Source organism: Vollenhovia emeryi, unplaced genomic scaffold (assembly GCF_000949405.1).
Source record: "Vollenhovia emeryi isolate VEMERY1.0 unplaced genomic scaffold, V.emery_V1.0 DF939124.1, whole genome shotgun sequence".
In the NCBI taxonomy this organism is placed as follows: domain Eukaryota; kingdom Metazoa; phylum Arthropoda; class Insecta; order Hymenoptera; family Formicidae; genus Vollenhovia; species Vollenhovia emeryi.
Genome location: NW_011967242.1, coordinates 3,593,940 through 3,616,240, shown reverse-complemented (window position 1 = coordinate 3,616,240; position 22,301 = coordinate 3,593,940). Strand labels below are relative to the sequence as shown.

At 42.3% G+C, this 22,301-nt stretch overlaps 2 protein-coding genes across 4 annotated transcripts in view; both read right to left on the bottom strand.

Moving 5' to 3' along the window:
- Window positions 1-379: 379 nt before the first annotated feature.
- LOC105569494 (GATA zinc finger domain-containing protein 14) overlaps window positions 380-22,301 on the bottom strand; it is a 49,154-nt gene continuing 27,232 nt past the window's right edge. The window contains exons 1-4 of one of the 3 annotated variants that reach the window (XM_012026003.1): window positions 10,924-12,075; window positions 3,615-3,801; window positions 2,008-3,441; window positions 380-1,719 (exon numbers count right to left, since the gene is read on the bottom strand). In XM_012026003.1, the coding sequence (XP_011881393.1) occupies window positions 1,404-1,719; window positions 2,008-3,441; window positions 3,615-3,801; window positions 10,924-11,017 (2,031 nt within the window). In that variant the 5' untranslated portion in view covers window positions 11,018-12,075 and the 3' untranslated portion in view covers window positions 380-1,403. Of the gene's footprint in view, window positions 1,720-2,007; window positions 3,442-3,614; window positions 3,802-4,531; window positions 5,536-10,923; window positions 12,076-22,301 lie in introns of those variants that run through there. The other 2 variants (XM_012026004.1, XM_012026005.1) reach the window with 2 other exon arrangements.
- LOC105569495 (nuclear RNA export factor 1-like) lies at window positions 15,759-20,684 on the bottom strand. Its single transcript, XM_012026007.1, has 2 exons — window positions 20,582-20,684; window positions 15,759-20,443 (listed from the first exon to the last, which is right to left on the bottom strand). Exon 2 carries the CDS (start codon window positions 20,329-20,331, stop codon window positions 18,730-18,732), a length of 1,602 nt encoding a protein of 533 aa, XP_011881397.1. The 5' UTR covers window positions 20,332-20,443; window positions 20,582-20,684; the 3' UTR covers window positions 15,759-18,729.

The following is a 22,301-nucleotide window of genomic DNA, read 5'->3' as shown; positions in this document are numbered from 1 at the left end:
GAATTACCTCCCTCATGCCATCACGCGATAGTTTTATCAAGTGAACTCCTTGCGATCGTAGTATTGTGCGTGCGACGTGTACATACGCAGCTAAATCGAATAGGGCGACAGGTTTGTCAAGTAAACTTCATGCGACCGTAGTGTACTCGTACGCTACATTTTCTCGCGGACTGACTGGGCGAATGAATTAATCGACTTGTACGACAGAAGTTGGCGATGCTTGCAGCTATCTTTTTATCGTATCTACGATCGTTGATTCGAATAGTAGAAGTCATTGCGATTAATACTGTGGCGATTATAAAAATCACTTGTCTGATCGTAGTCGAAATTACGACCTTGGTGTTGGACTTAAAGTGAGAAATGATTCGTTAAGAAAGGATGAAATAATAAACCATGGTGTTTAATGCTTTTCTTAATTAAAATAATTATAGTGTATATACACTCAGTACGTATACTTCAGGGGACGCAGGTAATTAAACAATCTTAAACCTGGACACGTCTCGCGCGTGCTTTTGTCGATATGCGTGCACGAAAAATGTGAGAAATTTAACGATTCGACAACCAAACTCGGCATTTACGCGCCAATTAATTAATATATAGTAAGCGTTATTAATAATCAAGTTACCTCGACATTTTCTTTTGCGCGACGAGGTAGAAGGGAAAAGGGTTCGAAACACAATCTTTTGCGCCAACGTTGTTTAGAATTTCTTAACGTTCGTAATATCGATACGTCGATGCTTAATGCTGCGCGGATCGAGCATCGTAAGAAAGTATGTATAAACAATTAGCCTAGAATACTGAACTACGAAATTATATTGTTAATAACGGCGGACGAGCCGTCAAATCTCGATTGAACATATACGCATTGTGGATCCAATATCGATCGATAATTCTTTTTCTCTCTCAAAATCGGTATTCAATATTTGTACGCTTCCCCTCTCGCGTCCCTTTGCGCGAATACTCTTGATCGAAGACCGATTTTGACGATGACTGGCCACTAACAAACAATAATTCACAAGGAGTTCTCCTGTCGATCAGTGATGTAAAAAGTACTTTTGTTTCTAGTATCTAGGTATAGATACTTCAAAAGTACGTCTAATCTCAGCTAATTGGAAGTCTCACTTTCGTACAACTTCGATTACGTTTAATCATATTGTAAACCATTGAGTCGATTTGAAATGTGATAAGTGCTTTTTGAGAAAGGCTTAATCTGAAGGATGAATATTCAAAAATAATGAATCTGTCTACGTAAGGAGGTGCAAAAGATGTATCTAAGCATATAGGTATTAAAGACACATACCTATACCTGAAACTACAAAAGGAGATACTTGCTCCTCAATACTCTACATCACTGGCATCGACGAGGCTCGAGGGATTTGACGCGGCAACGACGCGAGAGTGTTTTAATTCCTCGCAATTTTCGTGGACTCCTTGTTGCTGGTGACGTGCTCGAGGTCGACCCCGTCGTATTCCAGGCCGCCCGTGGTGTCGTAATACGCGTAATCGTAGTCGTTCTTCTTGCCCGACTTCGGTCGCGCCGTCGTGCTGCTGCCGCTGTTGCTGCTGCCGCTGCTGCTGGGCAATCTAGTCGTCGACGTGAACGGCCTCGCGGATCCGCTGACGTACGTAATTCCGCGTGGCGTCGTCGTCGGTTGAGCGGTCCTCGGAGCGTTGGAACTGAAGTTATTCGGGTTGTAGGTCGTAGCGCTAGAAGCTCGTCTGCAACAAGAGGAAGAACATCGCGATTGATCTCTCATTAAATTGATCTACAAAGTTATCCTACGAAGTTAAAACAATTCGATGAAAGGTATTACGACAAAAGATAAATATCGTAGGCTCTTTCGGGGATCTGTAATACTTTCAATAAAATCCTCTTTCGCTAGATAACGATTTTTAATTAATATTTTAGTATTCATAAACGTCGTTCACGCGATTCAGGGTTGAGCTTACGATCTTTCTGGGCAAGGGTTAATCTCGATGGCTATCACAAGGAAGTCGGAGGTTTACCTCGGTACCGGCGTGGTGGTCCTCGGCGACTCGGCGAGATGGTTGATACTCGCGGGACTGAAACCGATCCCCACGGAAGATCTCGCGAGGTTGAAGCTACCCGTGCTCGTCTCGATGTAGTACGACTTGCCGCTGCTCGCGTTGTCGTAGTTGTTGTATTGAGTTGCCTTCTTGGGTGTTTTCGTGCTATCGTAGTACTGAGTGGAGGGCTTGATCGCTGGGCTGGTCTTGTCGAAATACTGGCCGTTGTCAGTGTTCCTCAAGGCGGTCTGCGCGGCAGCATTGTCTACGTTGACATATTTTTTCGTTGCCGGGCTGTAAGTGGTGGGTGCGTAACTATTGCTCGCAAAATTGTTGGGGTAGTATTTGGCGGTGGTCTGGGGAATATCCTGACTAGTGGACGTAGCTGGTTGTCTGTACTGGCCGTTGTTGTTGTTGTTGTTGTAATTATTGTTGTAAACGGTAGGCGCGGGCGTGGTGGACTGGTACGCGACTGATACGCTGCTCCCTCGTTGGATGTTGTTGTAGCTTCTCTGCTGGTAGTTGGTGTAATCGCTGGTCTGGTAATTTGTGCTCGGCTGTACGGTGGTGGATTGCGCGAATTGATAAATCTGTTGGCTGGTCTTCGGATTGTAGCTGCTCGGCTTCAGCGTTGTCGGTTGAACGGAACTGCCGGTATTCTGTTGATTGTAGTTCGGGTTGTAGGCATTGAAGAAGTTGGTGTGGTAGACGGCGTTGGAGGTCGGTTTGGCGGTCGTGCTGGGTGACTGGTAATTACTATACGTATCCTGGTACGTCGTGCTGGGTCGATACGTGGACGACGGCGCGCTGTATCTTTGCGTGTTCTGATTCCTGTTGTAGTTGTCTTGGGGGCGGGCGGTCGTCGACGAAACGTACGTCGTGGATCGTTGATTATTGTAATTGTTGTAGTAATTGCCGTTGTAGGCGTTCTGATTGGACACGACCGGCGCCGACGTGGTGGTCGTTGGCGAATAGTTGCCGCTACCATTACCGGTGTACGGCTGCTTCCTACTGACCTTCCTGACGCCGCCCTTCTTCTTGGTGTCCTGATCCTCTTTGTACGACTTCTCGTTCTCGTAGTCGTCCTCCTTGTTGTTTCTGTTGTACAAGTTGCCGCTACTGCTGCTTCGCAGTACCTCGCGATTGTTGTAGTTGGACGATGATACTCGGTTCACCGTGTTCGCGGAGGAACGAACCGCGTCGCTGCTCTCGCTGCGCTGAAGATGATCCTGTGGCTCGGCGTCGCTGCTACGCAAGCTGTCGTAGTGCACGGACTCCAGACCGGAACCGATTCTGTACAGGTCGAAGTTATCGCTGGCGTAGTAGAGAGTCGCGGCCTCGCAATCCACATCGTACCAGTCCGCGCAGGTTTGACTCTCTTGATCGAAAGCGGTGTCGTTGGGACAGAGGAACCTAAGTAAGAGACAATTAAAATGACTCGGCGAGCTCAGTAACTGGTTCTAAATCTCGTAATCTTTTATTTGAAATGTATCTCCCTTAATGCGCGATGCACGAATGCCTTTCTGTCGGCGATAAAAGACTGAGAAGAATTCTCACTTATCAAGATCGTAATGTAGAACACTCACTTATAATCCTGAATAGAGCCGGCTACAGAGACACAGACATGGAAGACTTGGCAGTCGGTCTCAGGATCCGCGTAATAGCTACCGACAATCTTGTTGCGACAGGAGAACGAGGTTTCCGGCATGTATTGCTGAGAATACCTCGGTGGTGGTCGTTGAAGACCTAATACGCAACTCCATAATATTCCCACTGAAAGACAGACAAATCCACAATTTTACGGTATTCCACCCTTATGTATATAACTAATATTGAAATATGTGAAAAATTTACCGAGTAAAAACTAACTCGCGTTACAATTTATAAAAAAAAACAAATTGAGAAAACGATCGAAATAATAGTGATTTATTTCGGACATCTGTTCACATTTATTAACACTTTACTACTTGTATATTTCCAAATGTTTCTTAATACAATTAAATGCGTATTAAAAATTCGCGCGGCCAAATACATCGACAGGATACAGACGAATATGCGACCCACGAATTTGTTCATTTTATTCTAAAAATTGCATGCTAAAATGTGTCATAAAGACACTTCGTCGTTATACAATTTTCCAAATTGTCGATCGACTCGCTTCGTAAACGCACGACCGCTTTGATTGGAACGCAGCTCTTCGCGAATTATGAAGATAAGTAGCGACGTGGAGATCGATACACCTTTCTACTTGAGGGATATTCACATATAGCCGCGACCGCATGCACGTTGATTGCTTCGATCGAAAGTACCACGTCTACGAACGAAGCTTTGAATGAGAGACCGCTCAAGTTATCATTGAATAAAATCCGTTGAGGTATGTCAAAGTTTTAGATATTTGGCGATACGATAAACCGCAAGTTCATTAAAGACGTTTAATTTCTGCGACGATTCCCATTTTCCACTTGGACGGGGTTGAACTCCACTCGGTATTAATTACACGTACCCGAGATTAGGACGAGATATCTCCTCGTCGACTCCATGTTTTTTTTTTTCCCCTCGGGCTCTCTGGACGCTCTCTTGTCCGGATTCACTCGGCTCCTCGGATTTGGTTCGCACTCCTACGCGTTACCTGCGCGATCAGACTCGCGGACGCGACTGCAGCAGCGCGGAGAAGGTTCGCGCCCGAGAAGAGAAGAGGCCCCGACGCGACGCGCGCGGAGAAGATGCCTTCTGGGAGGATGGGGCTGCGCCAGGTGAGCCACGGGTCGACGGGGTAGGGGCCCAGTCGCGTTAGCGGAGAAGAGAACGGTGCACAGGGTCCGTTGCGGGACGTAACGTCTTTCTCGTTACGTCACTTACGGCAACCGGGCTCGTTCGCCGAAGCAGCCAACGACGACGATGGCACGTATTATACGTGGGTATGCACATACCGCGCGCGCGGACTCCCGCGTGTAACTTACACGTTTTTACTACCACGTAAAGGTAGGCGGACTAGGTGCCGGAGAAACCGCGGCGCGGGAAAGCGGGAGACATTATCATCTTCTTCTCCTGAGGAGACCTCTCCCGCGCGCGATGCATAATAACGCGTAGGTGCCCCGCTATTGTGTCGCCTGTTCACGCGCGGAAGAACTTGCCCAGCGGAAAAACCGCAGTTCTGTAGCTCGAGATTCTGTTCTCCTTCGGAAGATCGTCAAGGATAGCCATGGAGAAGGCGGGCCGGCAAGCGTTGCGCAGTAATCATTAAATTCTACGTTTCACGTCGATAACTGTGTTTAATGTCGATAATTCTTGTTTTATGATCACTTGGAAGTATCGAGATTGGAAGAGATACGGCCTCATATATAGAAATAATCATTCGCGACGCCGTTCTAATGACATCGAATTTTTCTGTTCACTCGCTCTCGTAGATGATGAGTTTTTCGTATCACATTATAGGTAGAAGAAATAGAGATGTGCGAATCGAACATTTTCTATGTCGAATCGAAGCGAATCGAATTAAATCGAATTGAATCATTGAAATATTAATTAATACTAGTATCGGCCATTTTTAACAATATTTTTTTCTCATTAAATTGAATTTAAACGTGTAGGTATTAAGAGAATATTTTGATGTGGAAAAATATTTAATGTTACAGTAACTGAAATTAGGCGAAAGATCAGCGATAAGATCAGAGATAAATGATTAAAATAGTCTAATGTGGTATCCTACATCATTTCGCATTCCATTACTTAGCCGCTCAGTGAGCAGTTGTAATACTGAATACACCCACTGAATGTACCTTTTAACACAACCACATTGTTTCGATTATTAATGGAAAATACGATTCTATAAAATCGACAATGTATGATTCATATTCGAAGCAGCTAGACTCGAAGCTTTCGAATAGTTCAGATTCGAATCATAGAAATTCAAATTCGAATCGAACCGAATCTCATTCGACTGATTCGATTCAACCCGTATTCGAATAGTTTGCATAGCTTCTAAAGAAGAAAGTTGCGGTTTGTATTGAATCATGTATGAAGGGTGTGGCGTTAGACAACATCATCGCGTGCCGCCTTCACAGAGAAAAGAAAGAAGCTGATGCCCGTCAGCGACAATTATTCTAATGGAACTTCAAAGTAGTTACATTTTGTGTGAAAGGATACTCGCGTTGCGCCACTATATGAATACACTGAGAAAAAAAGTGTTGAATCAAGAAAATATTTGCTGCGGTTACGAGCTATTAAGCAAATATTTGTGCACATAAACATTATTCGATAATTTACATAAACATTTGTTAATTAAAAAAGTATATGTTTCAGTAAATTATATAAGTTTAATAAAAAATGTATAACATATTTGGACTAAAGAAATGCCAACTAAACATATCTAGTAACGTTAACAACTTTGTTTTCTCGGTGTAGTTTTTCTCTTTACAACACACTTTTATTTTCATGTTTTTAAAACGTAAGTCCAATTTTTAGACATCTATATTTTTCGATATACCGTGTGTGTATTCTAATTTTTGAATGTTTTTCGCTACACGTCACATTGCACAAAATTATAAATAGAATTTTATTCTGAATTACAGATCGTTTAAAGAGGACTTTCCAAAGAAATGAATCCTAAACTTGAGACCTTCTTCATGTATTCGGAAGAAACAAATTAAATGGTTATTAACTTAGTATCTTCTCGATATTGATCTGTATATGGAGAATTATTCCTTAGCGTATCATTTTCAAGCAAAAATATTTAATAAAACTAAATGGTTAATTTAATAATAAAATCTCTCTCTCTCTCTCTCTTACTTTTTCCTTTCTTACCTACTAGTAAAGTACACGTAAAATAATAAATATGGATATTTGTATCTTCCATTTTTTTCTTTTCACGCTTGGAAATTCATCGTCGATAGGAGCGTTCCTCGAACGTCTCGTCTGTTAGCGCAAGTTTGGCGTGACCGGTCGTTTGGTGGCCTTTGCCAGCGCGAGATCGCGACTCATTGCACTCGTTGGAGGGTGCATCGAAGGAGTGCTCGGTTGCATTCCTGCAGTAATCCGAGAAATTACGGCGGACGGAACAGCGCGAGTGCCTTATCGTTAGTACGCTCGAATCGCCGCGTCCACGAGCGACCTCGTGGACGTTCTGTTATTCGGAACTGCATTCTAAGGATGTTAGATACTTGAAATAGCTGAGCGAAATTTGCCGGATAATTGCACGAAAATTGCACGTACCAAGAGAATTCTTCAGCGGCATTTAGATACCTTTGTCGAAACTCGGGGGGGCTTCTGGTATCTCGAAACTTCAAAGTTGAACTTTCTCACAGGTTTCTCTGAATATTAGGTACATAATCCCGGGCACTTAGCAACTAATTAGAACGGACGGTCTCGCGCACGGATGGAAATCGTTCGGGATCAGAGAGGGGGTTTCCAAGCGGAATTGTAGCAGTCGATCCTTCGATGCGATAGGGTCACTTCCGCAGGTTGAATCTAAGGTAGATACGCGGCGTGGAACATGCAAAGGACTCGTATACTCGAAAGAATCACGTGGCCCGATTCACTTGCCGCCGTCGCACGAAGATCGAGGTCGTACCTCGACAATTGAAATTTCGCAATTTCGCCTGTCTTACATCCTGCAGCGTGCCGCCGGTGCAATGCGTTGAGAGAGAGAGAGAGAGAGAGAGAGAGAATCTTCGATAGTTTTAGAATTTAAATCTTAAAGAACGTCGCGCACAATCGTCCTTGTTCTCTGCATTTACGAGCCGTGAAATTAACATTTGCATCTCGCGAAAGATGTGTCTATCTTTTGAACATTTATCTTAATATATCCCATTTCAAGACCTTTCAACAAACAAATTTGCGTAAATACGATATTTCAATTTATTTCGTCGCCGATATTTATCTTAATTTACGTACGTTTTTATACGAAACGGTGATCCAATTACTTTCAACAGTGTGGTCATAAACCAACTTAAAATTTATGTCTTTAAAATTAAAAATCAATGTGTTTGAAGTTAAAAAAAATTAATGCGTTTTGAATAACGTTCCTCGAAGACAAAAAAAACCGCTAAAATATACGCGAGGAACAAGTTTGCTGGAATGCTCCGCGAGCATGAATCCTACGGAAACCATCATCCATCAGATCAAAAGTGTTTAATTCTGTTTCTCGTCGATTTACGCGATATCTATTAGCCATTATAAGGGGCTAGTTTCGACATCGACGTACGTGCCTCGTAACGGAGTAATTAACGAATCGAGTATTATATTTTTCAATGACTGTCCGTTCGTCCGTTTCTATTACGCGCACCACGACGGGCTCTACGGCGCGAGGAATCTTCTCAGCCTTGGAGGGCGAAAGTTGTCTTCGGTTCGCTCGTAGATGGAACGATATTTGCACCTACAAAGGCGATTCTCGTCGTCGTACGATAGTAGGTGTAAGAACTTCGGTGATTCCAGCCTCTTGCTCGTGCGAGCGATCGTGAGCGACAGATCTCGCGTTCGATAAAAACGAACGATAGGGAAGAATTCTTTAGAATCATAGGTGACGATATATGACGATAATAACGGTGACGTTTCCAATTATGGCTTATCCTCTCGAAACGTTTCTCACCTCATTTGGCATTGTATGTCGCATTAACTCTTCGATTCCTAACTGGGATACCGAACCCCGCTGCTATTTTCTTCTTATAAAGTGAGAGAACTTTTTTCACATTAACGTTTAAAATATTAATCTGCTAATATTTTTGAGTGTGCTTGATAATAAAAAGCTTTGATACTTTTTTTTTATACTTTACAATTGCTATTAAAATTTTGCAAAAAAAGTACTATTCATAAGTCAGGAATCTAATTAAGGATTAAAAAGCAATCTGGGAGAACTTATAGTGTAACTTTCAACACTTTCAACTGACGGAGTTCCGAAAATCGAGGAAGTCGATCGCGATGAGCGAGATTTATTTTTAAATTTAACATTTAAAATTGAATTGAAGTTTGCCTTGAGAAAATGTAAATCTTAATATCCCATCGGAGATGTATAATCTTGTTATAAATATACATTATTTGGGAAAAAAAGTTTTTAGAATGAATCATTACAATTTATTGGATCTTTTGTAACATTTACGGATACTTTGTATAATGGGATACGTCTATTAATTCCTCATTCATTGTAAATAATATTTCGGATTGTGTGAAACCGTTTAAAGTTGTGCCGTTCATTCTGGAAATAATCTCGCACGTATTGGACATTAGTCTAGATTTTTCTGAGATTCAATTATTAATTTCTAACTGGAAATCTCGCATTAACTCACCCGAGCACTTGGAATCGCCGGGACGCTTCGTTCTCTCGGCAAGCAGTAACCTGCGAGAAGCTGTGCCCTAGGCTACCGTGACGTGATATTTGCTTCCCGGAGTAATCGTACACGTAGGAGTCATTAGTCTCGCCACTAAGGAACATAAATTCTCCCTCATTAAGTACATGTAGAATAATTTTCCGAGTCCGCGGCAATTAGGAAAACGAACTGGACGGACGCACCCTTATCGTCTTCATTCGCGCGATCTTCTCGCGAGTTTCCGTCGGTAATTATTAAACTTCGCGTCTTTCGCGCGTTCTCCCTTTCTCTGTCTCTCTCTCTCTCTCTCTCTCTCTCTCTCTCTGTCCCCCTTTCCTAACTTCTAACTACCATTTAAAGGCCAGAGTTGCCGATATTGAATCATTGGTGAATTTCAAAGAGCATGACAATTCCTACGGCGGACTGCCGGCATGCTCGTGGAGAAAGCGCGGAAGGTCAAAGGTTTCAGTGAACCATTTTTTCCGCGGTGGCATCGTTGGCCTGGCACTTTCGCGAAGTATGGATGCGCGGCGTCTCGATTATAATCGATCCTCGGCTCATCCTTGGCAACTCAATTATTTTACTTTACTGCATCTCGTGTCTTTTTTTTATCTCAAGCTGCAGAATTGCTTCAAGCGAACTGTACTTATATTTGTCGAACGACATTGCTTTCGTCGAGTCAAAATAATCTTCTTCTTGAGGAAACGTTATCTCCTTAAACAATGCCGGGTTCATTTATCCGCGACAGTTAGCGCAACCGTCGAAAAATTCTCCTCGGGGAAACAGGCATTTTTTCAGACACGATTGTTGCGATTCTCGATACCTTTCTCCTCTAAAAATACATACGTTGCGCAAACAGACACGCGTTTCCGTTCGCGCTCGACTCTATAACTCTCGCGTTTCAAGATTGTCGACCGACTCTCCGAACAAGGTATCCGCCGCAAGGTTTCTTACTTAAGCGGATGCAAAAAGGTGCTAAGCGTATGCGAGTACATCTGACTTCCGTCAGGCGCACACGATCCGTGCATGCGATCCCGGTGCGCATCTTCCGCGCGGGTTAGCCTTGAGATACGGCCAATAACGAACCAAGTTCCCCGTTTTTCCAAACTCGGCCTCCCTCCCCTCTGTCACGCACTTCGATTCCAGATAGTGAAAGTGTGGAGATTTTTGTCAGGAACGTCCTCCACCTCTCGTATAATACACGTGCGTTCCACGAACGCATTTGCCGCGGATATCCCCCGTGAGGTTTATACTCCTTCGGACGAAGAACGGTTTGCGCGTTCGACAAGAGGCGGAAAAGTGTAACACGAGCAACGAGACTAATCGGCAGAGAAGATTCGAACGAGAGCGATTCGTATTTCTGCACGAATTAAAATTGATTGTGCAATATGCATTTCTTAAATTTCTTTTGCGCAACTATTATATCAGAGATATTTAAATTAGGGCTGGGTTGGAGGAAACTGATTAAGAAACAGATAAATCTTCAATGTAAAATATGACATTCTATACTTCAAATGCCACTTTTTCGAAAGGACTTATGAAATACTGAAAGCGTGGAATTCCTAGCAAATACATAAAATAAATTACTACATACGGCATGTTGTGATAACGGTGTGCGAAGCTACAGTCGAACAAATCGATCCTTTACGATCATCACCCCGACCCGTGACACCTGTTATGCAATACATGTTTGTGTATGCGCATCTTGATCCGAGAGAAAGTGAATGGATTCCAATTTAATAATTGATGTTAATATTATAATTGCGTAATATCATAATCATTAATAATATTCGTCGTGTGTGTGTATTACACGTCGATTGAGAACTAAATGAATTTTCTCTACCTCGCTCTGATCTTTTTTGGCAATTTCTTCGAAATCACCTAACTCTAGCGTGTTCTAATTTACTGTGACCTATTGCGTAACTTTGTTTTCGCGACGTCTCCTCTACGCTTTCGTGCGTGGCGCCATTTTCCCCGCTCTGCCCTGGACGCGCGAGATTAATACGCGCGAATTTTCCAAATGCCATTCCGCAGCATTTGTTTTTGACGCCTTTAGCTCACAATGACCACCGGATTAGCCGAGCGAGTAATTTAGCCTCGCGGCGATGCGACGGCACGAAGAGAGAGAGGGTGTCTGCTCATCTCTACCACGTGAGAAAGTGAAAGCAAAGGCCGTATGCCTCGAAGACGAGATGAGGCACCGAGACCCGATCGTCCCGGTATTCGATCGTCCTGAAAATCACTCTCCTTCACAGCGATTCTCTTCGACGGCCTTCTCGCATCCGATCGTCTCTTCTCAAAACCAGCCGGCGCGCGCGCGCATCTCCGCGTCGAATCCAAATTTTACTTTGCCCGTGCATGTCAGTCTTACAATAGAATCTGCACAATTTCAATCTCACAATAGAATAAAAAAATCTACGTATTTCTCCTGTATCGGAAAGTTTGGAGGTTCTACCGAATTTGTCGAAAATGAATCAAATAGCGTTCTATTCTATTGAACGTGAAGCACGCATCCTCACACACGTACATACACATATACCACGTAATTTTCTTTCTGACAGCGCAAACGTACTGTACAAGATATCTCGAAAATTCATTAGACACGCTTCTCGCTCGTTAATGCGATTGTCATCGTAGTCCTTATTACAACTCTCTCTTTCTCTCTTTACTAACAAGACATATCTGACAATATTATCAATACACGGAGAGAATTTTTTCTTAAAATTGACCCTGAAAATCATGTAATCGTGGGACAACATGGCATTTCGAAGAATTGTATGAGAGTTTTTTGAAATTTTACCATACATTTTACTAGCAGAAAAATTCTCATAAATGTCTTCAAAATACCATGTTGTCCCACGATAACACGATTTTAAATTTTAAAAGAAAATACTCTCCGTGTAGTAAAATAAAAACTCAAAATTTGCACACGCCACTGTTAGAAAATCATTTTTATCGATATCATCGAACATTATATTACGTTTTTCTGCCTTTTATGTTTATATGATTAAATATTAATTAACAGATCGCAAGATGAGGTATTATTAATACTTATTTATGTTTGCATATACTAATGGAAAAAGTCGTAAAGTACACATGGCGTTCCATTTCTCGTTAATTATAATCGCGCGCATCAAGTGCATTGCACGACAACCGAACCGGAAAGAGGCTGCAATTAAAGCGATTAGTCTGCGATTGATAGTTGAATCGGTTACAATTACTCTCTCAGTCATGACCTCGATATCGGTCTTGAATTCTTAGACATGCTCAATTGTTAGACTCAATTACACTACAACGCATTGCTTAAAGAATTACAATATATATGTCAGGCGTTTCAAGATTTTGCGCAAACGTCGTTAAAGCAGTGATACGTTATTATGATACGGGGATGATGACACACGCGACATCTCTTTTTCTAATCTAATTTATAAATAGATACGCTTCCTGCGCGCGAACTATATAAAAGATACGTGCTCGATCGCGGATGATTTTGTACCCGCCGGTGATTTTCGTATTGCCGCTAATTAATTTAAATAATCCACCTCTCTCCGAGAGCACGGCGCGCTGGTTGTTCCCGTGGGCGTAATTAACGTATTTGTGGCGAATTAAGCAGGTACTCGAGATCTTAATTACACGGCGAAGGGGCTGCCCGCGGTTATTGTGACATACTGTGCATACTCCGGCGCAACTCCGTGCGAAAAAGAAAATTATCCACTCATCACCGCGATACGCGCCTCTCACTTATATAACGTAGAATCCCGTTTGATAATTCTGAAGTGACGACCATATACCTCGTTTCCTACCTCGTGCTCCTTTCCAACGTCTACATAAATTCCCGCATACGCGCGCATTTTCCGTATCTGATTCCTTTTTACAGCTGAACGTTTTGTCATTAACAATCATTAATAATCATAACGATAAATATCTCGTGTTGTCCCGTTGGAAAGGCCATCTGCACAATTTAAGTCTTAGAGGAAGATGCACAGCGGAATCTATCTATTCTTCGCGTTACGGAGATACGCACTTAATTTTGCATACGTAACGCGCAATATGACGCATCCGGAAAGGAAATTCTATTCGAATATCGCACCGTGAATCATCACTTTTCCTTTGTCAATGCGCCTCTCTATGATAAAATTAACTCTCTCGCGCGCAAATGCGGGCATTCATCTCTTCACACGGACGATCTGCTCGCTCGACGTCGATTTAGACTAACTTTGAAAGCTCCTCTTGCTAGGAGGGAAAAATCTAAAGTGAAAGATCTCGAAATAAGAGTAAAATGAGCCTGTAAAATAAAAATCGGCGGGATCAGCTGTGTCACTGTGTAAAATATTCGTACGATTCATCTGCCAACATAATCCTTCTCTTTTTTTTTCTTCCAGTTGCAAAATCTTGTAATCTGTCTGCGATTGGAATAATTAAATTATCATTAGAGTCGTTTCTTTCACCAGCAAAATTCGGTATTTCCTTCTTAGCACAGGAAACAATTAGTTTGTACTCGTCGAGGCTACCGCAATTCGAAGACGATTTATAATCGTAGGTCATGCCGATGCTACACATGAACCCTAGAGAAGACGGCATAACTTTCACTCACGACAGTGTCGCGGGCCTCATGCCCCGGGCACATTGCTACGAACACATCGACGCAAACGATCTCGTCGCTACAGGCGCGCACACACAATCGCGCCCGGAATGTTGCATAAACGCACGCGCGTGAAGCCGCGGTTCTTACGTGCGTGATACGCGAACCCGCACTCGTGAAACGTGGAAGTGCCGACCGATTATACAAGCGATTCCCACATGCCAGCTATCTCTCCGAAAAGTTCAAGTCAAACGAGATCGAAGCGACTTCTCGCCGACTTTTTGAAAATTCAATTGAAAAGGAAAGTAGACAAATAGCGAAAAGGGAGAAATTAACAAGAGAACATAAGGAAAAAACTTTTCGCGACGATACAAAATAATCCGCGATCGAGCAGCATCTTTTAACTTCGTGAGTGTAAAGCCCGTATCAGATTACGGATTGAGATTGAGATTAAATTGAAATTTGACCAACTAGAATAAAAGTCACTAAACTTGTGATTAGCAAACTTTACTCTGAATGGTCAAATTTCAATCTTAAGCGTATCTATACATTATAAATTATAAATTACATTAGAAGAGATTCACATTTCACGTAAAACGTGTCATCATCCCCGTGCCATAATGTTATAAGAACGTGAAAAAGATAAAGAATTTCGAGGAGAAAGGCTCGCCGAGAGGTTCGCGACAAATGTAATATTTTTTCGTGCTTGTGTAGCCGCAAGTTTAATTAGGTAAGTCGGGGAAGGAAAGAGGAAGGAGAGATTCTCTCGTAGCGTAATTGCAAGGAAATGCAGCTGCGCGCGTACTCATTAACGGGAAAATGGCGCAAGCGTGCCCTTTTTAATTATTCACGTCTCACGTAAAATCCCATGCGCGCGCATTTGCGTGCACGTACACAGGTGCGCGCGGACGATGCATCTCCGGTAAATCGTATCGCTCCTCTCCGGCACGTACGTTCGCATGAATGCGAACGGGTCTTGCGAAAATCCTCGTCTTGCACAATTGCTCCCGATCGGACTGTTTCATCTGTTTAAGAGAATCGCTTGTCTTCGATTTCCCTTCGCAGAGGCAAACGCAGCGTCTCGTTTCGCTTAACCGCGAGATTCGATTCTACTCGCCTCCAGTCGTTTAAGCTTAAAGACTACAATAATCACGCGGGTATCATTAAATCTTATAGAGCTTATTATACTGTGATCAGATCTTGTAAGCTGAAAGGGAAGTTTGCGAAAAGTTACTTCGAACTTAAGACGTACTAAATATATTTTCTATACATTATTGGAGAGTATCTTTTATATTTAATATATGTGCATAATAATTTGGCAGTAACACATTTTGGTTTCTGAACAAAATGCCCATGCCGCGTAAAAGAACGGATTTTTCCGCTTTCGTAAAAGCTATTATAACGTCATTCGTGGGAATCAGTCCAGTCTGTGAACGTTACTAAACCCTATGGTCGATTTCTTCACTTCGCGATAATTTCGTTCGCTTAGTCTAGGAGAAGGTGACTTGGCTCGTTCCATTATTTGATACGAGCCGATTTCCCTGCTGTAACATTGCAACATTTTGTTTGCGAGGAAACATTATCTCTCCAAAGATTTTCACAGCGCGTTCCCAGATTTGTTCGGTTCGAAAATCGTAAAATATAGAGAGGCACTGCGTGTCGCGCGAGGCAATATTAAATTGTACTTTTAGCATAGTCGCCATAGTATAACGATGTGCATAAAGGCTTCTTTCAGGATGTCACAATCCATGTTACGAATGTGTCGTTGCTGTCTTTGAATCTAGTACAAGGATACCTTGGCCAATGAGGCAAATCCTGTCATCTCGTTCTTAAAGAATCACGTTATATATTCTTATTATACATTTTTATTTTGCACTTTTATCACGCATTTGCGATACACAATTTGACTGTAATAACAAACATATGCAAATTTGTCCCATTTGCTATGAAGATTTCGGAATGGCATAGACTGCACATGAATCTAATATGAATTTTCGTAAAACATTTATCGCTGTACAATACAGCAATTAATTAATTGATTAAATTACTATTTCGTTAAATGTGATCGATCTGAAATTTGATAATTCGGCGATAAATAATTTCGCTCCACTCTGGACAGTCTCGCTTCTCACACGATTGGAAATTACCGTTATGCATTAAATCTTTCCTGCCTGGTTACTATTGTACGTGACATTCTAGGCGTTTACACGCACGTTTTCCTCGCTTGTTAGCATCGATAAGCGAGTAACGGAATGGCGAATAGCATCAGATATCATGTTACTTAACTTTTCGCACTTCTCGCTTTGCATAATGAATATCTGTATAGCGCGTTATCTTCGTGTTACGCTACAAGTTTTGCTATTAATTTTCTCCTCTCTGGTCTCATCCCCGTTACCACTCAATGGAAGCCCATCTCTAATCGCGGGAGAGAATCACAAGCGCGCGCGGTCTTTCCATTTTTGCCGGCGCCTTTCGGCGGAGCGACGACACGAAAAATTTACATAGGATCTGCATGATATGACTTTCTCTCGCGGGTTATCTGGAAGAAACATCTTCAGGTGCGTTACATCGTGCGTACGCCTCTTACGAGCCTCTTGGCATAAGCATGTCCCGATCTTTTTAATCATACTCCTTCCTCCTTCACTGTGGTACCCTGACCCACAACTTGACACATTTACGTTCGACGCCGCCATTTGCGATTTTCACAAATGAAATACACGATATACATGACTTGCAAAGTGATGACTATATAGGAATAATGGCATTTAGATTGATTACATGTTCACATTTACCGTTGCCTTTTATTGCATGGAACCTAAAGTTCCTCTGAATATTAAAACGTAATTCACTTAATTATTCTAATTGCTCTGTACGCGGGATCGCGCCTCGGGTGTCGATACTTTCGATTTCCAAGGTGCCAATGCAGGAAGCATCGGACTATCGGGAAGAAAGTTTTAATTAATACAAGGGTTAATTGGTGCTGGAAGGATGCACGGTTGTCTATTTTTACGAAGGCAAACTTCTCAAAGGCGCTTCTCGTGGGAGGCTTTACAGAGTCTCACAGTAGGGAACAATCATTTTATTATGTCGTTATCTATACGTGCAGCCCTCTCTCGGCTCCCGGCTAATTGTTAGCAACTCAACTCGGTTAGTGTAGCTCAACATTTCTCGATCCTTTTGTATATCATTTCCGCGTCTCGCTTTTTATAATCGCTGGTTAAAGAGAGGCGCGCGAGTGACTCCTTCAAAAATTAACGCTAAAATGTGTAAGGCGCCGCGCGATCTGCTGCGTTAAAACTTATTTCTCCGATATACCGGCATAACCGTAGTATTACACAAAGTATTTTCTTCTTTCATTCTTATTCACACGCGAAAGAATGTTCCTGATCCCTGACGATCCGGAAGTGACAAGATTGCGCAAAAAGAAGAGCCGCGGAAGATACGATCGGACTACCGTAAACGTATTATGATTGTTTATTTGGCCACCGTGGCATTACTGCATTTTTCCTTGCAACGCTGATGCAATGCAAACACTCGTGCTGTTACATTCGAGCTGCATCTTACGCTTCAAGCTATCTCTTGTCCTTCGAAGTTGATCTTTTTAGGCCATAATTACGTGTTTACGTACAATAATCGCGTACTTAATCTTCGCAATTCTGTTACGCAATTCTATTTAATTAATGACATGCATTGTCTGAAATTCGTGCAGCGAAAAGAGCTTTTACCAGGCGGGATCTATTATTTTCTTATTGGAATAAAATTACTGCCGTGCGCCAAACGTCACGATTGCAACTCGAGTCACGTCTTTATTGCGAACTATTAACTCATTCGTATTATTTTCTCGGCGAAAATTTGCACGTACAGAGCGTAAAGTTCACCTCGCGCGCGCGCGTAATAAAAAGTTTATTTCTCCCACAATCGCTCGGACTATGAATTACTTCCATAATTATTATTCTAGCACGGGTGTTAGCGATAAATTATGCACACCGTTATCGAGCCCGCGTAATTGAAACGTATAATTACGTGCGCGTATAAAATCTGTTATAAATACTGGTTCTATTAACAGATGACAATTTTATTCTCGGCTCTACGCCGCATCTATTTTAGTAGTGACAATGACCATAAGTGCCTCGCTCTCGGGATTAAATTATTAATAAGCCATTACAGATCCGCGTTCGAACATAGTGATTTACCTAATCGTGCATAAATAGAGTCTCGATGCTCTTCGCACAGCTTTCGCGTACTGCGACGTAAGACGATTAGAAAGGGTAGAAAAAACTCGCCTGCCTTCGCGATTTTGTTTCATTCACATCGTCCGGATGATCGCTACGGTCCTTGAGTGCATAACCTTTGGATGAAGTCACTAAGCATCTCGTTCTCCATCCCGCAGACCATTTAAATGCCATGCGAGTAATCCGCATCGCCTTGCGATATATTCATTGATATACGATACTATCGTCTCGCGCGAAGCCAATATCTACACGTTATGGGAGATGTTCAATTAAACGCGCGATTAACGCGACGATTTCTCGCGACGGAAAAAAAAAGAGGAATCGTACGTTTCGCAAGAAATCGTGATCGTGGGAAAGGTTTGCAAACTTCTAAAAACGTGTGCAAATTTAATTTTATGTTACTGTTATTTTTACTATTTACATAGAGTTTCGAACGCGCGCCGACGGTGTGAAAGCAACCCAGCGAGAAATGACTCGTCGATCGATGTCGAATCAACGTCAATTTGACGGTGCCGATGTCGATTCGGCATAGGTTTCGACATCGATCGACGTATCATTTCTCACTGGGAGCGTATCGTCGCGAGCCCTACGAGACGAACGCGCTGTCCGGTATCGCGGAATCTTTGAGATCCGTTATGAAGGTGGATATCGCCTTCCGCGTGTCCCACTCGGCCTGCGACAGATAGATCACGCACCATTCCTTGTTCATCTTTGTGACCTGCTGCAGTCTGGTGATCAGTACAGACTTCTCACTCAGACTGAAGCAAACCGGCTCTTTGTCTTCGTAAACGTGCTTGACCACTACTTTGTCAGTTCTCGTGTTGTCGGGTGCCGCGAATACGTGATACTGATCGTTTAAAATGTGATACTCGTTGTCGAGGGAGGCTACTAAGACGAACGTTCTAGAAAACGATAACACGCACATGCCGGAACTCAGTTTCTTGAACAATCCCGAGACGCTGAACACTATGATCTTGTCGTTGTCGTACATGATGTCGTATGTGAAGGTACTCGCGTCGTGATAGGACCGGGGCAACTTGCTGAAAGCTCCCAGAATGTCCTCCTGGCCGTGGTAGAGGTTTGTAGATGCTTGTCTATTTTTTTTGGCGCCTCTTTTCAATAGATTTCTATTGAACGTGTACTGACTGGCGCCTATCTTTTGCGAGATCTGCTGAGAGATGGTGAAGCTCATGGAGTAGAACGCGTCTTTGTGATAGAGTCCTCGTAGACACGTTCGGTCGAGCTGATCGTACAGAGCGAAGAAGTGAGTGACGAATGCGTGCGCGAAGCCCTGCGCCTTGTCGTCCCGAAAATAGTCCTTGTATATCAACGGCATATTTTCCATAATGCACACGCCGTCCAATTCCTGCAGGTTCGGGCAGTATCTCCTTGCGGATTCCACGTATTGCTTCGCGGTCGAGTAATTTTCGCAAAGGGGATTGCCATCGAGCCAGAGTTTGACGACCTCTAGATTTTTCAGAGGCACCAATGTGCTCATGTTCAACAGATTATTGTGCCTGAGGTCCAGATATTTGACGGACGTCAGCTTTGCATTCTCTATCGCCGATATGTCGAACAATTCGTTGTGTTGCAAATTGAGATGCTCGAAGGTGGCTATCTTGGTCTTGGCCAGGTTTAAAATGTAGTTGCAAGTTCTAAGCTGCGACAGCGGGCAATAGATGGTCTTGTCCACATCCGGATCCGCGTGGAAGCGCTCCAGGTTCAAAGTTTTCTCGCTCGGATTGTATCTTCTGGTCAATGCAGTCAACAGAATGGAATGCATGTTGATTCTCAGATCGCGGATCGAAGTAAATCCCAAGGTTATCATGAGAATCATGGCCTCGCCCTTGGCGTTTCGGATGATCATACTCGTCTTGCACAGCATCTCCAGCGCAGGGCCGCAATTCCTCGCTACAAAATATGCGTCCTCGCCGCAAACCTGATACTTGACCGGTAACATGTCTGCTGGCTCCACCGCCCTCAAAATAGCCTTCAAGACCGTATGCTTGTCCCACTGGCCGCCCTTGATGACTTTGATTTTGTGCCACAAATCCGCGTTGTTCATCAGTGCTCTCTCGCGAGGCAGTTTCGAGCCCAAAGTTATCCTTATAGCAATCGCGGGGTCTAGTACAACAGGAACAACTGGTGCGCTCAGCACCGACGCGTTTTCCTGCTGCATCATCTGCATCTTCTCACCTTTGAGAAGTCTTGAATTATTTTCAATCACCTACTTTCTTTCTTGTTTCACAAACACGACAGCTTTATCAGAATTTACGTTTTCTTTTCGAGGTTATGCCGCTCTGGAAAGATTATTACAAATTAATCTATTGTCACGAGATGTCATCATACATTTTAAATAATTAATGTTTAGACGTTATAAGTTGATAATTATATATTTTTAATATAGAAAATATGCAAGAGAGATGTTTGATACTTACTCGACTTTTATCTTTCTCGCCGGTATCATTTCTTCTATCATTTCTGGTTACTGTTTCACTCGGCTGATTCCAGCGCTGTATGCCTATATTAATTTTTGGAACTATTACACTACACACATTTCCAGCCACTGTCGATAAAGTCTCTACTGATATATGATAACTGTCGCGTCGTCGGTATTGGTAAAGGAAGCACTTACCTAGCGACGGCGGATCCCACGATGTCCGATCGTTGATAGTAATGGCGTCGCCGGGATCACATACCTCCATCATGTGGTCCCCTCGTTGGATCGGATCATCACACCGTACGCAGAATTATTCAAGGTTGAAGGTTTTTCTTGTAACGAAGTTTCAGTTACAGTTACTTTCTAGCAAGTTCCTATTTTCTGGATCTCACGTCATTTAAATTTATTCTGCATGTCTCTCGATACTTTCAAGATGTGTGTCGCATGTATACATGTCCCAGTCAGAAATGACTTGAAAACCGACGTCGAAACGGTATCGAATCGACGTCGGTTTTCAAGTCATTTCTGACTGGGGTATAGTCACACGCATCTCGTATAATTTTTGCGGTCGATTTTCGCGGTCGGTTTTTTCACGATCAGTTTTTCACAAAATTTTCAAGAAATTATTAATTTTGTTCATATTATAAATTTTAATTGATTTCGCGGAATATAATTAAAATAAATACAACGCACAGTAAAATTCTTTTCTATATTTATGCTTGAATTTTATATTCAAAGATCGAGTCACGAAGAGACGGTCAATTCTCTTGAAAACGGAAGTAAAATTATACTTTGATCAGTTTTATACATTAAATTTATTAAGATTAAATTTCTTCTTTAAATAACTTTTTTTGTAGTCGTGTATTTTACGATACGTTCAACGCTCGCATACAGTTCGAACCGTATGAAATATCTGTTAGTGATAAACCGACTATGCAAGGAGTTTTCTTCCTCCCTGATCTCTGGTCAAAATGACCAGACTGTATGGATTATATTCTTGTTTTCTTTACATCTTTTCGCATATGTGCGAGATTAACAAGACTCCTATTAAATCCCATTCGCGCGCATGTAACAACTCCGACTTTCTGAAACATTGACTTACAACAGTTTCACGAACAATCGACATTCTTTATCAAATATTGACTGTCGTATTCGCGTTATCCTTCCGCAAGCACTATCGTTTCCGGGTAAAATAACGATATTTAGAATTTCTACTGCAGAATACCAATCGTCTAGTATTCGTGTCATCGTTAAAACTTTATCTCCCAACGTTAAAGTTGCATACGACAAAATAATGCAATAATGTTGTAGAAATGCAGTAAATCGTTATCAAAGCAAACATTTATATGATCTGGAAGAACGTTCTGAATATTTATTGTACAATTTGATCGACACACATTTATCTTTCGATAACAGCAATATGGGTTTTTCTGCAAAGTTTATTAGTTAGTTTTACAGATAAATGTGTATTATATATGTATAATACATATGTGTATATCTAACAATGAGTCACATTTTATGTGCCAACAGTGTAGTCTTCATTTTATCGTTTTTTAACATTGCGCATTTCTCGCGTAAAAACGTTTTGATGACTTTGTCTAGATATAATATTTACATGTATATGAATTATAATAAAAAATTTTATGTGTCTGATAGCAAAACTTCGACAACCATATCTAAGTCGCGTTTTGGAGCTCTGTATATAAGGCGCTACGCGT

Bases quoted from the DNA above. Each gene is read 5' to 3' on its own strand.
- LOC105569495 (XM_012026007.1), bottom strand. From the start codon at position 20,331: ATGCAGATGATGCAGCAGGAAAACGCGTCGGTGCTGAGCGCACCAGTT.